Consider the following 17,435-nt stretch of genomic DNA (forward strand, 5'->3'; position numbering starts at 1 on the left):
CTTGCTATCCTATAATAATCCTTAATTTTAGTGTCTAGAATAAGATCTAATACACTCCATCTTCTCCAAGATGGAGTAAAATTTTGAGCTTTTGCTACTAAAAATGTTTCATCTTTTGATTTAGACTGTAAAACTTACATTTTTCTTAAAGTGATGTAATTTTCTTTATTATTATTATTATTTGCTCCTCAGCATCTGGATTTTGAAAACAAGGTGTTATATACCCTAAAAGTAGAAGCAAGCAACACTCATCCTGATCCTCGTTTTCTTCAGCTGGGGCCATTCAAAGACACGGCTTTTGTCAAAATTTCTGTTGAAGACATTGATGAACCTCCAGTGTTCAGCAGACCCTGGTATTTAATAGAGGTAGATGAAGACGCCAAGGAAGGAAGCATTATTGGGCAGGTTGTAGCCCAAGACCCAGATATAGCAAAGAATGCAATAAAGTAAGCCATTATACAATATAAAATTCTTTAGATGTGGGTCAACAGAGAATGATGAGAGTGCAAGGTAGAAAGAGGCTGTTTGGGTAATAAAGCACATGGGGGTTGTTGGAAAGTGTCCAAGAGAAATATCTATGTGAGCTTGTGAAGGCAAATACAATTAGCACAATGAGCGGTGCAGAGAATGTTTTTAAGAACAGTCTACAGGAACCAGGTAAAAAGAAAGGAGATGTCAGTATTTAATTGCCAGCATGTTCTAGTAGTTTCACCAAGCTGTTCATAAAATTATTCTTTTATACTATCTAAAACATTCAAAATTTTGTATTTCTGTGCTCCCTGATGCTTGATAACAGTCACACTTCTGTACATAACATCCATGTTCCATAACTTAACTATTTAATTATCACAGTATATTGAATAAGAAATGATTGCAGGAAAGTAATAACAATTAGAAGTAAGAGTTCAGTGCTGTGAAATTGTTGTAATTGTTACCAATCTGCTATTATTATCTGCAGTGACAAACAAGGCACTTAAGTTTGTCTATTAACCATGCAAGTGATTATGAAAATTGATCTCTGCATTTCTGAACAAGGCTTCTATGTCCTACAGCAGTATGTGTTGAGGTAGGAGGTGTAAGAGGAGGAGGAAAATAAAATATTTTTAAGTAAATTATGTATAAAATATCAATCTGACCTGATAATGACTGCCAGCTACTAGGCTGATTAGAAAACAACTGTAAACCAAGTTTTTTCTCACTGGGTACAAACAAAGCAAAAGAAAATATCACAAAACAAGATTTTAAGAAGGTTCATATTAAAGAACAAGTAATTGAAAGATTTTTCTCTCAGGTTTGTGGTCCTTGTGACACCTCAAAAATAGATTTTTTTAAATTAATACGTTCTTGTGTCTGCAATATGTGTCCTTTGGTGACAGAGTTCTCTAAGAAACAATTAATTTGCAAAAAATCTTACATAAAAAGTTCACTTTTAGTTATTAGTCCAAAATTCACTTTATGAGCTAAAATTTAATTTCAATTATCAATCTAAAAACCACCCATATAATATTTTGCTCTTCATCCTCCTCACTAGTCTTAAAATTGTTTTTAAGTATTTGTAGCATGCAGGTAGTTAAGGGAAAACTTAGGTCAATTGCAAAGAAAACATTCTTGATTAAGAACAGTTAAAATTGGAAAACTTTTAGAGGTGGCTGTGAGCTAAACTGGAGACTGCAATGGGAGATTGTGATGCTCAGTTTTACTGTATCTTGACAGATATTCTGTAGATCGACACACTGACCTTGACAGAATATTCAACATCTATTCAGGAAATGGATCCTTATTCCTCTCGAAGCCACTTGACCGAGAAGAAACTCCCTGGCACAACATCACTGTCATAGCAACTGAAATCAGTAAGATGAAAATAAAATTTATCTCAGAAGAATATTTGAACTGAGAAAATAATTAAATTCTACAGTTTCTATGACTTATCTTATTTCATTAGTTTTGCCCTTATCCAGATATTATTGATAGACAAGGCACACATATAAAAGCCTAATTTATATTTTAAGCTATGTTTTGCCCATTTTTTACAAAGATATTTAGGAAGTCTCAGGCTCAATAAAACCATATACAATATATATTGGATAAGTTAACTGGTTCCTTGAGAATTCACATCAAATAATTTGGTGCAGGTCTGATGCACTGGCTCTATCCCAAGGTAAGTCTTTGGGAAAATCTTTGGGGGAAGAAGAGAAAAAATGTCCCTGACATACAAACAAATTGTCAGAATAACCTTTGTAAATGAGAAAAAATTATGCTTTACCTCAACTGATTTAACTTATCTCAGAAAATGGCTTTTTTTGAAGTCAAGACTAGGGAAAATTTTGCCCTCCATATCTGAAGTAAACCCTGGGCTTAATTTTTCACCTGGATTCTTTACTATTCTGTTAGATACTTTCAGGCTAGATGTGTCTTGCCTACCTTTTTTCTGAGGTAGCAGTCATCAAAGGGGGAAACAGATGATTTTAGTGGAAAACTTTTCTGCCTTCCTTTCTTCTCCTATAGATTCCCCTGAAGTCAATGTGCTTAAGAGTCTGAGAGTTGGGTAATGTGGAGAGATGAATCATATCCCCATTTTCAGAAAGATTTATATCTTTTATCTTTTCCTCTTAAACACTTTTCATTGTTTGGTTAAAAATGTTCTACATTTTCAATACGCATAGTGTGAGAATCCTCTCTGGCAATACCTTGAGTTTGGAGGTTTTTGAAGATTGATTGATGATCATATCCTGCATATATCATTTTATTATTTTGTTTTTTATAGTTAGGGGAGAAAGGACAACTTTGGTCTGGGTTTTTTATGGTTTTGTGTTTGTGTGTGGTTGTGGTGGTAGAGTTGTTCACTGACACTCTTTTACTGCTTTATTGATTTGAAAAGGCAAATGTTCTTAACAGCTCAGTCTCATGGAACAACTTTTGCAATTAATTATTTGTTGAACTGATATAAATAATACAACTCCCTAACAACTCAGTGATCTGTTTTTAATGTAAATCAATTTGAGCATATTTTATATTATATATACACATACATATATAAAATCATAGAAAAACTTGTTTCAATTATAAATAGGACTTTCATGTATATGTAATGTTTGTCATCAGAAAATGAAATATAATTGTTTTAGTATAATCAAGAAAATTGAACATTTCTAATATCTTTTGGAAAAAAAGTATTGGATTGTTTTCATATACATATCTCTGTGTATTGTAATATTTTTTCTTTTTTTCAGATAATCCTAAACAAAGCAGTCAAATACCTGTCTTCATACGGATTTTAGACATAAATGATCATGCACCAGAGTTTGCCAACTACTATGAAACATTTGTTTGTGAAAATGCAAAAGCAGGACAGGTAAACCAATCCTGATATTACCAAAGGACTTGTAAGGAAACTATCCTACAGTGCCATCATGAAGAATTCAACATATTAGTTTGAACAGCAGCAGACTAACCCAGCCTCTTAATTTCCTATCTTCTGCAAAAAATACAAGTTGATTCAAAAAAGGACATAAAAGATGAAGGATAATATCCTAGAAGGATAATATCCTAGTTCAATAGCATGGGATATAATAAAAAAATGATACTTTAAGGTGGTGTTTCATTTCTAATATCAGAAAATATTTTTCAGAAATAGTTTTGCATAATGCTACAAAATGCTTTATGCTGTACAATAATTCCATTTATTTCTGGATTTTTATCATTGCCTTGGTTAATGTAGCAACACCTTCAAGTACATGAAGCAGGAAAATCTTTATTATGTCTCAGTTAAGGTGTGTAAACCAAGCTTTTTCAAAAATAAAGGGCAGTGTAACTGTTTCCATTGTAGGTTAAAACTCAGTCTGGCATTGTGTTGAGTCTCGGCAAAGGTCATGTGTATCCTTTTCTAAACTACCTCAGAATTCTGTAAAATTCTAAGAGACAAGAAAAAAAATTGAGGATAAAACAAAGTGATAATTTGCATTCAAGTAAGTAGCTAAACCAAGAGAACTCAGAGCCAACATAGTACAAAAATGTCTTAATATTGCTGTCTTTACGACATCATCTATTTATGCTAATGCCAGTCAGTCCTTCAGTTAAAATCCTGTGAAGAAAGATTTTTTCTTTACAGGATTTACCAAAGAAGTGGATTTAGTAGCAGATCAGGTACTCTAAGATTATCTCTCCAAAATGGCTCATGCATGAGCCTCTTCTCTAGACTGATTAATTTTTGACTGGAAGAAAAATGTTGAGATCATTATTTTCACTTACACAAACATGAGTGGGTTCCTACTCTAGGAGAGACAAGCCAGGATGAAGCCCTAAGAACAGATTAGGTCTACCCTCATGTCTTATTAGCTTTAGGCTGTCATCATCCAGCCAAAACTGTTTGGCTTCATGGAAAATATGTTGAAAGGATCAGAATGTATAATATTTTGTTTTTCTTTAGAGCACAGCGACCACGCAATATTCAAAGACTTTACGAAGATGGGTGATATGGATAGGCATCAGGAATCATGCTCATGTTTTACCTGATTTTCTGCCCAGGGTTTTTTAAGTCACAGAGGCTTCACTGAAGGTAGCATAGATGGTACCTGAAATGAATTTAGCTTTTCAGGTATTGCAGAACCCTATGCAGAGCAAGAACATGTGTTCTTGCTCAATTCAGATCCAATTCAAGTGATGTTTTATGAATTGGTTAACAGAGAGAAAAAGAAATTAAAATATGAGGAAAAAGATGGCACATTAGATTGTAGGGAAACTGCATGAAATTCTATTTATTTTTCATTCATTAAACACAGCATCAGAATTTAGGCAAAATGGGTTAGGATGGAAGAGGATACTTTGATTAAAAGATCACTTCCCTTTGAAGAGGTATTTGACAATTTTTTCATTCTTTTTTTAAAGAATGTTTTACTATTTTTCATGTAAATTATATAATTAGATTAATATACACTTCAAAGGAAGAGATGAATTAATTTAAAATTGTGGAAGGAATTATCATACCAGAAAAATGAGAAAAGAGTGCTTTTCACAACAACTAAGGTTTATAATCACATCATCCTGTCTTAACCAGTGACATAAATTGCCACTTAAGAATACAGTTCAAGCCTTTCAGAAGGTACAAAAATTCTCCAAGCCTTTGGCTATTAGACCCATAGAGCTTTACTTTATGACTTTTAAGCTGCTTTTTTTCATGCTGAATGCATTCAGATAATTCTAGCCATTAAGTTCAAACAGCTGCCGTAGAACCTTAATTCTGTTAGTGTAACAATGTCTCATTACACAAGACAAAATTGAGGTAAATAAATTTTAAAATCTCAGTATGATGACTGGTAGAAAAGTGAGTCATGTATTTTATTTACATAACAAAAAGAATGGCTCAAAAGCTTAGAAATTAAGATCTAATTGAAATTAATCTTGTGCAATTTTGCCAACCAGCACACACAGGTTTTGTCATATATTTGAAGAAGCTCAGTCCAGGCAGACTAGCTGTCAATTTCCTTAATCCAATTTCCATCTAGTCTAGCATACTTGGTGAAATACCCATGAATGTATGAAATATCACTTAGCTTTCTGGTAAATTCTGTGCTTACCTAACAACAGATATGACAGAGACCCATTTGATAGGTATGCATGTTGTTTTCCAGACCTCCTACACAGCTAATTTACCAATGCAATTTCAGCAATTATTTTCCCTCATTGGAAAATCCCACAAAAATACTAGAAATAGATTGTGCACCAAGTGTAGCTACAGAAAAATGAGAGATCCATTTTGGTTTTCTATTTCTTAACAGCTGAGGTCTTCAAGAGAGGCACCTGAATTTGTATCTGGACATTTATGTCTAATTGAGTTTGTATTTCAGAAGAGAGACTACCTTTGATACATGAGAGTACTTTTATTTTGGTGCTAAAAATAGCAATGAATATAGAAATATGAACTTGAATGTTTTGGCCAAGTGTGCTAAGTCCCAGAGAACCTATATTGCTCATATCTAGCAGTCCCTGTATAGTATAAGAAAAATGGAAACACGTGTTCATTTAGGACTATTCCAACCTATTTTAGAGGTCATCTAAACCAGCTTTTTGATTATAACCATTATTGCTTCTTGACACATCACAGTACTGCTTCTGCATCTGGTACTATAACAAAAGAATCAGACTGAGAAGATAAATACATTTAGGGTTTTTTTGGTTTTTTGGGTTTTTTTTTTTGTTTTTTGGGTTTTTTTTTTTTTTTGTTTGTTTGTTTTGGTTTGGTTTTTTTTTTTTTTTTTTTTTTTTTTTTTAACCAGAACCAGTTATTAGTCACACTCCTTTCTAAGTCTCAGGTACATCAGAATGATCAAATATTGCTCTCTGCCACCAAGCAACACTACACATTCTCAGCATCAACAGATATTATATGCTCCACTCATGGTTTTCAGATAGCCTTAGGAGGGTCAGAGGAAAGAAAATCCTACAGAGCGTCTCCTACTCTTTTGTCTCCAAGCAACAATGGTACGACTGGGGATTAACCTTATCATAAAAGGTTAATAAAAATTTATGTTCATTAGGCTGAAACACATTCGTCACCATGAGAATCTTATTTCATTGGCTGGTACACAGGCTAAAGAAAAGTAGGGAGCAGACTTCCTCTCATGCAATTTAGAAACCCCTAATCCTGAAGCCCCAGAGACTGTTGTGGGGAAGGCTTTGGTACAAGGTCTCTCATGCCCTTGTCACAGGAATTAATTGGGTCATTTTAGCTGGATTAGAGGATGAGTACTCTCCATGGAAACCAGGCAGATATACTCGAGTGGGAGATTGATTTAACTGAACAACTTGTTGGTAAAAGTTTAGTTCCGTAGTTTATTGCAAAGTTTATTGTTGGCAAAAATTTAGCTAATTTCAACATCCATCAAGAAAACAACGTGGGTCACTATTTTTCCCCTCTGATGCAATATTCTTTCCTGCCATTCATAGGCTTTCAGACATCAGAACATAGAAAGTTTGTTTCCTCCTTCAGAGACCTGGCTGATTTTTCTTTTCATTACTCTCCATACCCTCCCTCTCTTTTTAAAATAGAGCAGAGAGAGGTCACTTTTTCTCAAGCATGCATTGCTAATTATCAGTCATGGCTTTATATACATTGTAGCTGCTTCACTAGGTAGACACCTTTTGGCTTATTTTAGTGAGAGACCCATGCTAACTGTCTTTTTAAGTAAGAATTGAAGTGAGAGTTATCCAATTTTTGATAAGCATTCAGTCCTGCTTAAAACTGCCAACACATTTGTGGAACAGAGCCAAGCTCTGGAAACCAAACTGCTTTGCATTACTGAACGTGAAGTTTTGTGAAGTGGCAGGCATCTATTCAAGCTTGCACATGTGTGATGGAGGATGTTTTCTGCAGCTAGCACCTTACAGGGGTATAGCTTAGAATTGTTTCTGTTACTAGTGTGATCACTCAGGCCGCGTAATAGCAAGATGGACATCCGCTGAGCTGGATTGATTTTGAAACACTCCTATGGGCCATATCATCATGTCTTTTACATAACTTTTGTGCCACATATTTATGCTTGCTGTTTGTAATACATTCAAGGTTATCTAGTGATTGACCCTACCAGATCATACAGGCAGGAAAAGGGGTAAGAGGAAGAAAGGATAGGGGAAAAAATCCGTTCTTCCATCGTTTCCCCATAACATTTGCACACATTGTTCTCATGATTGCCATACATAGTTTCTCTCATAGGATTTTTTTCCCCGTAGTTTATTGCAGACAAAGTGGTAACAGGCCATCTTTAAATTTCTGTGAAAGTGACATTATTTTTCACCATATATAGTGAATTTTGAAAGAAAGAATTTTGAAAAAGAAAAAGGTGTAGAGATAAAATAACAGCCACCAATACATTACTATTTTGAAAAGAAGTAGCAGCAAACTTCTTTGCAAACTTTTTATTTGTCTCAGGTTTTGTTTTATTAGTAGAAATGTTTAACCCGAAAATATATCACATGTGCCCACCCGTGGACCTCATCTTGTTCATGTTTCTCCAAGGAACTTTTCGAAACATGTGTCTGTAGTTTTTAAAGAGTACACCCTGGAGCCAAGGTGCAACAGCCATTTATTTGCATGACATGCAAGCCAGCACACACTGAAAAGCCTGTCTTAAAAGAATCCAGATGGTGCTGACCTCTGTGCTATAAAGCTTAACATTTGCTTTAATGGTTCCTATATTTCTTTTAAAGCCATTCCCACGGCTGAGCCTACAACCAAAACCTTCTACTTGTGCAGCTCTCTGTGTATACAAGAGCAGCCTCAGGAATGCTAACAGCATGCTCTGAAGTGCACAGAGACCCTTCCTACTTCAGAATTCCCTCAGCTAGCTTCTACTTGCTTGCTGACTTTAAAACAACTTGAAGAGAAGCCTTTACTTAAAGATGTTTAGATACATAGAAGGAATCTGTTTCTAGGCAGTCCACTCACCCCCAACCACTTTTTCAGACATAAGTACAAATAACTGTAAAATAGCCTGAACATAAACTACAATCATAGTTTTGACTGTGGTGCAAATCCTAAAATCACAGCATCCAGGTCAAAAAACCCAAACAATATGAAACAGGATTGTAATTGAAGTATTTCCACGTTTGAAAAAAAAATATTTCAGTGGAAAGTAGGTCCAAACCCTTTAGCAGAATCTCTGTCTTCATCATGAAAGAAGCAAATAGAATCATTGTATGGAATCATACAATGATTTGAATTGAAAAGGACCTTAAAGACCACCTTGTTCCAACTCCCTTGGCCATGGCCAGGAATGTGACCCACTAGACTGGTTGGGTTGCTCAGGGCTCCATCCATCCTCACTTGGAACACTTCCAGAGATGGATCATTCATAGTGTCTCTGGGAAACATGGTTTAGTGTCTCTGGGAAACTTGGTTTAGTGTCTCACTGTCCTTTGAGTGAAGAATTCCTTTCTAACATCTAATCTAAATCTTTCCTCTTTTAGTTAAAAATCTTTCTCCCAATCTGCCTGTGTAAGAAGTAAATCTTCCACTCTTTTATAAGCCCTCTTAAAGTACTGGAGGATGACAATAAGGGCTCTCTAGAGCCTTCTCTTCTCCATACTGAATAACCGCAACTCTCTCAACCTGTCTTTATAGCACACATGCTCCATACCCCTAACCATCTTTGTTCCCCTACTTTGGACTCACCCCAACTGGCTCATATCTCTCTTATGGTTAGGACTCCAGACCTGAATTCAGCACTCCAGGTGGGATCTCACAAGGGAAGGGTAGAGCAGTAGAATCACTTCCCATGACCTGCTGGCCGGGCCTATTTTGATGCAGCCCAGGATACTGTTGGCCTTCTGGGGTCATTGTTGGCTCATGTCCCGCTTTTCATCCACCAGAACTCTCAAGTTCTTCTCTGCAAGGCTGCTGTCAATGACATCTTCTCCCATTCTGTGCTCTTGTCTTGGATTGTCCTAGGCCCACATGCAGCACCTTGTACTTGGACTTGTTGAACTTTGTGAGATTCTCATAGATTTATTTCTCAAGATTTCCCAGGTGTCTCTGGACAGGATCCCTTCCTTCTGTTGTGTCAACCACACCACTCAGCCTCATGTCATCTGCAGACTTGCTGAGGATGCATTTGATCTCACCACCTATGTAATTGATAAAGATATTAAAGAACACCTTTCCCAGGACACCAGTCACTGTCAGAGCACTGCTAAACAGTGTGGCTAAATGAGCACTGGTCCCAAGATCATTAAGAAAAGTTTTCATTCGGAATAATTCTTCTTGCTACTCATTTCACATTGTCAAACTGCTACAAACATCTTGTCCTGAATGTGAAAGAGAAAACTTCATGTCAATGCCTATGTTTTAATTTTCATTATCCTCAAAGAAAAGTGACCTTAAAAACTTGAATTTACTCATTAAGATCCACTCAAGAGTATGACACTGTTTTTTTTAAATACACAGAAGTGTTCATGCACATGCATAAGAAGCTCTAAAATAGTGACAATACTGCTGTATTTTCTAAAATATGCTCATTCACATGGGAAGCTATGAAAGAAAGAAAAAAATGAGAATGGTTTTATTTTATCTAAGCTTGATCTGCTTGAAATATATTTGGGTAAAAGTAATTTTCTTGAAATAACTCTTCTGTCATAAATCTTAGAGCATCAGAGACCTTGCTCTCAAGTCCTGATGAAGAGTGATCATACCTCAATGTCCATAAGTGCATCAAAATGGGTGAATATATTTCTGAAATGAAATCACAGAATGTACACAAAAGAATACTAACTTTACTTCATATAAATGAGATACTTAAAAATAGTCAGACCACTTTCATTTCTGTAGTGATTATCATTGACATCATTGTCTTTTATTTACAGCTGTAAAAGTGAAAAAGAAAAATCCTTAATTAGATAAGATTTCTAATTTCCTTTCAACTGTTCATCATTTGGAACAATTCACCTGCAATCATGGTTTCTCATTGTTCTTTTAATCTCCCATTTTTTTCTGCTAGGCAAACAGCTGGTTCCCAATTCATGCTGCCAACAGTTAGATCAGGTAATGAGGTTGGGTTTTTTCCGTCAGCCTTACCTCAACAATAATTATTTTTTGCAATTGGGTTCCTCTGTGCCTGGAACAATTGTATTTCTTCATGTGATTTGCACATGAAGGGATTCAAATCTTACAAACACTGAGTGATTACATCTCAAAAAGACCCAAGATACTCAATTACAGTTTCTGATAGTTACTGCAGCAGGACATTTTCTCCTTGAGTTTTTAATCAAGTAATTCTAAACCACACAAATGTTGTTACTTACTCTAATTCTCTCTTCTCCCTGGTACTTTTCGATTTCTTCTGTATTTTCAAACTTGTGCTAATGTGAAAGGAAAATTTTCTCATTTAAATTTGATGTCGTAGCCCAATCAAAATATTTTGGGTGGTTTTTTAGCAGTATTTTTAAAATGTGGAAAACTAAAATTAAACCAAATCCTGGTCTTGCTTTCTGTACTAACACTTCCAGAGGCAGATTACAGGAAAGACAAAAGCAATTGAACATTGGAAAGTTATTGACATAAACTGCAATGAAGAAACACTCTAAACAGGAGACTTCACCATAAACAAGGATTTGATTAATCTTGTGAAACAGCTAAAAATTATTTAAAAAAATCAAAAGATCAGTGAACATTAAATGCTTTAAAAGTGAAAGTAGTATATGTAGTATATGTAGTTGCTACTCTAATGACACTTAGAAAAACTGCATTATCCTGCTTTGAGCATAGTCACATCCTTTTGTGCAAGGCTGACATTTACAAATTACCATTCAAGTTCCTCAATATACCTCAAAAATAAAAAGAAATTATAAAAAATATTTTGTGCTTTTTTTAGAAAGAGCTGTTGGAAAGTGAATGAGCTAAACACAGATCCCTCAACTGTTTCTGTATTGTGTTTTGGGTTTTTTGCTGTGGGGTTTTTAAAATTATAATTCAATATTATTAACTGCAATCAAATTGTCCAAAGTCAACTAGAAAAAGATGGGTCAAATATTCGTGGTGCAGTACAGCACTAGCAGTAGAAAGTATCTGAATGATAACAGCAAAAACACCACTTTAATATAATGATTCATTCTGTGAGATACTACATACCTTCAAAAATTTAACTGTATTCTCAAGTCCCATTAAGGTCAATGTTCCGAGACAGTATATATGAAAAAGGAATTCCTTATTTGATTGGCACAAAGTTTACAGATCATATTAGTGCTACTTTTCAATTACTGTATTTCTGGAAGAAGTCAAGCTGCACCTTCTGTGGAAATAAAAGAAAAACAAAGTATTTGATAACAAGTGGCTTTGATATCTATGGGATTTCAAGACACCCTGAACACTGGAAACACTTGAGAACTCAAGACAGTCATTGGCTCTCTCTTGGCTTTGAAAGAAAAATGTCTGGCTGCTGAACTCATTCTGCCTTTAAGTAGCATAGAAATGAACTTGTAGTGAGTTATAGCATCCTCAGTTGAGACTCACTCTTATTCTCATGCTACCAGTTTTGTCATCTTTGATTGAATGCAAACCTGTCCTTGCTAGCCAAGGTAGACTATGGGTTACTCTCTATTGTGACTTCCACCAGGAAGGGCAAATGACAGAACAGCCACTCACAGAGCTTTCTGGAGTTACTGTGACTCACGCAGTGTGGCATGGTGTTAAATGTTGCAAGTCAATTCATAAACCACAGTTGTTCCCATGTAAGTTTTCCTTCCTCAGTTCTGCAGCTTTAGCCTCTCTGTCAGTCCAGCGGAAGATAGATTAAAAAATAGTCAAATTGTTAGCATTTATGTGTGTCTACATAAACGCGCACATTTGCACATTTTGATGCAACAGGAAAGCTTATACAATCCAGAGGTACTGCTGAAGCCTCTCTTTTTTCAGGCCACTCTGCTCTGACCCTATTCAGGCACTATTATCACTCCTTCCCAGCTGGGCTTGAGTGGCCTTGTTAGGGCAGCTATTAAGCTCCTCAGCCAGAGGTTTCAATTTAGGAGGGAGTAAAGCTTCTCTTTTTATTACCCCAGGAGAATTGAGAATCCTGCCAGTGCAGTACTCCAATTTATCGCCAGGAGCAGATGAGGTGGATTGAGAATTAGACCCACTTAACAACTGGTTTACACAGCACTCTCTGTCATTGCTACATGAAGCCACAGGAGGTTTATGGCTTATTCAGAAGGGCAAATGTTTCTGTATCACTGCAAGATACTGAGTACAAATCAAAGCACATGGCTGTTTTGCAGTGAGGACTGGACTCTTTTTCATCCTTTTTTATGTGTTTAAACCATGAAATAATTTTTTACTGTAACCTCTACTGTATTTATTTGAGAAACATTTGGCTTAGGACATCAGTTTTTGTCTTCAGATAGAGAGTCATTGGATTTTTATGGGACATGAAAAGCAGAGAATTGAAACACAAGATTTCTAAAATAGCATGAAATACTCTTTTCTTTATAGCTTATACAGACTGTGAGTGCAATCGACAAAGATCAGCCTCCTCGAGGACACAAATTTTTTTTTGAGTTGGTGCCAGAATTTGCTGTTCATCCAAACTTCTCTGTTGTAGACAACAAAGGTAACTGCTGACCCTAACATCTCCCTCCCCAATATCACATAAAACTTAATTCAGAATCACTTATTGATTCTGTGTTTCCATTCTAGATAACACAGCGGGAATTATGACCAGAAGAAATGGATACAGCCGTAGTAAGACAAGTACCTATCTTCTGCCCATCATTATATTTGACAACGACTACCCGATCCAGAGCAGCACGGGCACGCTGACCATCCGGGTGTGCGCCTGTGACAGCCGGGGGAACATGCAGTCCTGCAGCGCCGAGGCCTTGCTGCTCCCTGCCGGCCTCAGCACGGGAGCACTGGTGGCCATTCTCCTCTGCATCATTATCCTGCTAAGTAGGTACCTGTGATGAGATGTTTACTTGACCAGACAAAGATCTAGTCATTTCAAGAGTCTTGATACTCTTAAAACCCTTATTCACATGACCCTCTAGAAAAATATCATCATTACTCTTTAGAAAATTGCGTGAGAAGAGTGAGACTGTGCTATTCGGATTAAATACAATTGAAAATATAGGGTCACTTTTAGTTACTGTGCTCATTTGAGTAATGTTCATACCATAATCAGATCTTCATTTAGATCCAGAACTTTTAAAATCATATTTCTGAAGCTATGCTAACTTTTGCAACAATGTTACGAATTATATTCTCTATTTAATGATGAAAGATTTGGATTTTTCCTTTACAGAAAATATTTAGCTCAAAAGCATAGGATAGAAATATTCAATTTCTTGCAAGTGATAGTGAGAACTGCTGATTAAATAAGTATAAGAACAGAAGTCAGACAAGTGTTTGGAAGGTAGAAGCATTAGAAAGATGTGGTTACATGTGAAGGAAGTAGAATAAATGTTAGCTCATTATCTGGTGTTAAGAACATAAAAATTTCAACTTGCATGTTTTACAAGAAAAGTATCACCTCTACTTTCCAGTAAAACTCTGCAGAAAAGCTTTTTCCTTTTCCATCTGTTCTAGCAAATATTGCTTGCCAAGGGGTCAGTTGGAAGCTACAGGTGTTAGTTTATATAAGGGGATATATATTTCTTTTTTCAGTTTTTACCCTAGATTCAAGATAATTCTGTGATCCTCCTAATATTTACTATAGGTATTAGAAGAAGGGCGATATCTATAAAATGTATCTGTACTGTGCTTAAGGGATGGAAAATACTTGAGATCTAGCAAACTGATAAACTGAATCTTAGATTCAGGAATTGCTGCTGGCCTGGTTTTAGCATCAGCCTCCTTGGATTCCCCAGGATGTTGTCCAGGCATAGTCAGGGAATCTGCTGATAGTCTGCCAAGAGGCAGAACTTGAAAGGTACCATTCTCAGGAGAAAATTATGGTTCAAACTCTGCCAGACCTAGCTCTTCACCTTGCATAATTCTTATCATCATGTCAACAAGCTCTGCATCTTTAAAGCCATCCTGCATGCCCTGACAAGAGCAGGAAAAAAGGAGCATGAAATACATGCCCTTACTTGCTCAGAATGAAAACATTGCTCTGATTGGCTGCAATGCTTGAGTACAGATTGAACAAATCTGCACTAAACTTTGAACTTATCAAAGCTGAATGTGCCTTAGGGCCCAGCAATAGAATATGAGACTCAGAAGAGGATCAGGGACCATTGCTGTGCAGAACAAGTTTGACCACTTCGTGTCTCAGCCCCAGGGTTAGGGGCCCTGCTCTGCTCAGCACTGCCAACGTATATGAAGTCAAAGAAACATGTGGCTGTGGAGTATCTAAACAGAATTTTTACTGTACAGCTAGTGTGATACTCAGCATCTTAATTTTTCAACAAAGTAGTGTGTTATAATAGTAAACTGGTGTGAACATGCCCAACATAGATGAGACATATTAAGTACCAGGCTATGAAAGACATTTCATAATAACCTCTCAGTAATTGGCCCTTTTTTCCTACATGGAGTTCTTAAACTTACTAAAGTGTGTAGTTTCTAATCTAGTATTATGAAAAGAAGGGCCTCTGTACAGGTACAAGGAAGAAAACCCAAACAATGCAGAACAGAACATATTTTTATTAATTTTATACTCACAACATAATATCATGGCATGTGGAAGATCTCTATTCCCCTCTCCCTACCTGCAGCATGTCAAATCTTAGCTTTTATTCACCAATACTCAGGTGATTCAGAGTAAAAACTTAGCTCCTAGGACTTAACTAAACAATTCAGCACTGTTGTAATTTATAGTTCAGCAATCATTGTTATGTCTCATTGACAGATGGTCTTTCTGGCCTCTCTTATTTACTCCAGCTACTGGAGAGAGAGTCAGATTTTTACATGCACTTAAGCATTGAATTCCTACTGAAATCAATAGCATTTAGACACCAGAATGTATTTAAAAAATCCTAACTTGATTTTTTTTATCTCCCCTTAGAGAGCTTCATTTTTGTATCAATCCTTATCTCTTCAGAAGAGTTATTCAATTAGCACTTCATAAACTAAGGGGATCATGGTTTTTTTAAAAGAAACATTTTTTTAACAAAGACTGGATTTCAATTCTTGCAGTCATTGAAGCAAAAGTAGTTTTGTCAATTATATTGATAGCTTAAGGCCTTCAGGTTATTATTTTCAGAGGGACCTGTAGATCCCATATTCAAAAGTGAATTAGACACTTGGGAATACCTAAATCACTAGCTTTCAAGAGTGTGAATAGCTTTTGTCAATGAGATTCAACTACATTTGATGAAAAGACCCTTAGTAACTGCCAGAAAGGTGGTACCTAGAAAATGAAAATCAAAATCAAACGTTAGTAGGATAATATTGTATGGTATTGTTTACTTTTCAACTTCAGCTTAGTTGCAAATTTATTTAAAAGATAAAATATTTTTATCATTTCTCCCATAGGTTTAAAAAAAGAATAAGTTTTTGATTGCCATCAGATCATTAATACTTACCCTTATTAACTTGGAGATAGATTTTATCACTACACTCCTATTAAAAGTCCCATTCCAGCCTTAAAACCTTTCCAGGTCAAAAGATGAGGTAAAATTTTTCCTCATTTATTTACTTTCTAACCATCTGTTTCTTCATTCACTTTTTGTTTCGTTTTAGTATTAGTTGTCTTGTTTACGGCTCTCAAGAGACAGAGGAAGAAAGAACCCTTGATCATCTCAAAAGATGATGTTCGAGACAATATTGTGACCTACAATGATGAAGGAGGTGGGGAAGAAGACACCCAGGCTTTTGACATTGGCACACTGAGAAATCCAGAAGCAAGGGAGGAAAGTAAGATGAGAAGAGATGTTATCCCAGAAACAATATTTCAGATAAGGCGGACTGCACCTCTTTGGGAAAACATCGATGTTCAAGATTTTATTCATAGAAGGCTAAAGGAAAATGATTCAGACCCAGCTGCCCCTCCTTATGATTCATTAGCAACATATGCCTATGAAGGAAATGATTCCATAGCAAATTCACTCAGCTCCCTGGAATCACTTACCACAGAAGGCAACCAAGACTATGATTACCTCAGTGACTGGGGACCTCGTTTTAAAAAACTAGCAGATATGTATGGTGGAGAGGACAGTGATCGAGACTGAGAAAGTAATCTGTGACCTGGTCAGTGTTAGTGGAATTCATGTCTGTGTTCCTAGATAAATAAAGTGGCCTACTCTCTTACTTGGGAATAAAATATTTACAAAAAATAGATGTTGTCTTAGTAAGGGTTTGCTTAATCAATAAGTCAACGTGAATGAATATGAATGATTGAGATTTTAAAAAACACTACAACCAACCTTCTATGCCTAGAAACCTCTGATGAAAGGGTTTTATAGGGAATGAAAAAACAATAAAAGGCTTTTTGCGCCTTTGATAATTACATGGAAACTCCATATTTTTAAATTGCTTTGCTTTACCTTTCCTACTATGTTGGATAGTGTGCATCTGCATTGTAACTTAATCTCAAAAATATACTTTAAAAAGATTAATATTACTGCCATATTTATTGAGTTAAAAATGTCTGTGTGATGATTCATCCTAATATTTTTATATATGTATATTTATATTTTTGTATTTTTATTAAATAAATTAGAATTTATAAAAAGACTACTTACTCATGTCGTTTGTCAATCATAAGGAACTGTCCAATCTTTCTGAACAAAGGAAACTTTGTATTGTGCAACACTTCTTTTTTGAATGCATCTTCTTATATCAGATTGGTGGTTGCAATGTACTGTGCAAGAATGATATGGAGAGAGGGCTCTGCAATGGGAATGCTGTGTAGAGGGCAGAAAGAACTATTTTGAAAAGGTGATTATAAATAAATGCACTCTGACATGCAATGTGTATTGCTACATGGCAGAATAATACAGTTTCGTGGTGAAGC

General features: G+C 35.8%; 1 protein-coding gene across 1 annotated transcript in view; it reads left to right on the forward strand.

Moving 5' to 3' along the window:
- Positions 1-17,155, forward strand: part of CDH9 (cadherin 9) — a 98,538-nt gene extending 81,383 nt beyond the window's left edge. Inside the window, exons 7-12 of the mRNA XM_066559430.1 lie at positions 193-446; positions 1,714-1,850; positions 3,231-3,352; positions 12,974-13,091; positions 13,178-13,429; positions 16,163-17,155. Of these exons, the coding sequence (XP_066415527.1) occupies positions 193-446; positions 1,714-1,850; positions 3,231-3,352; positions 12,974-13,091; positions 13,178-13,429; positions 16,163-16,650 (1,371 nt within the window). The 3' untranslated portion in view covers positions 16,651-17,155. The remainder of the gene's footprint in view (positions 1-192; positions 447-1,713; positions 1,851-3,230; positions 3,353-12,973; positions 13,092-13,177; positions 13,430-16,162) is intronic.
- Positions 17,156-17,435: the final 280 nt, after the last annotated feature.

Source organism: Molothrus aeneus, chromosome 1 (genome assembly GCF_037042795.1).
Source record: "Molothrus aeneus isolate 106 chromosome 1, BPBGC_Maene_1.0, whole genome shotgun sequence".
Taxonomy (NCBI): Eukaryota; Metazoa; Chordata; class Aves; order Passeriformes; family Icteridae; genus Molothrus; species Molothrus aeneus.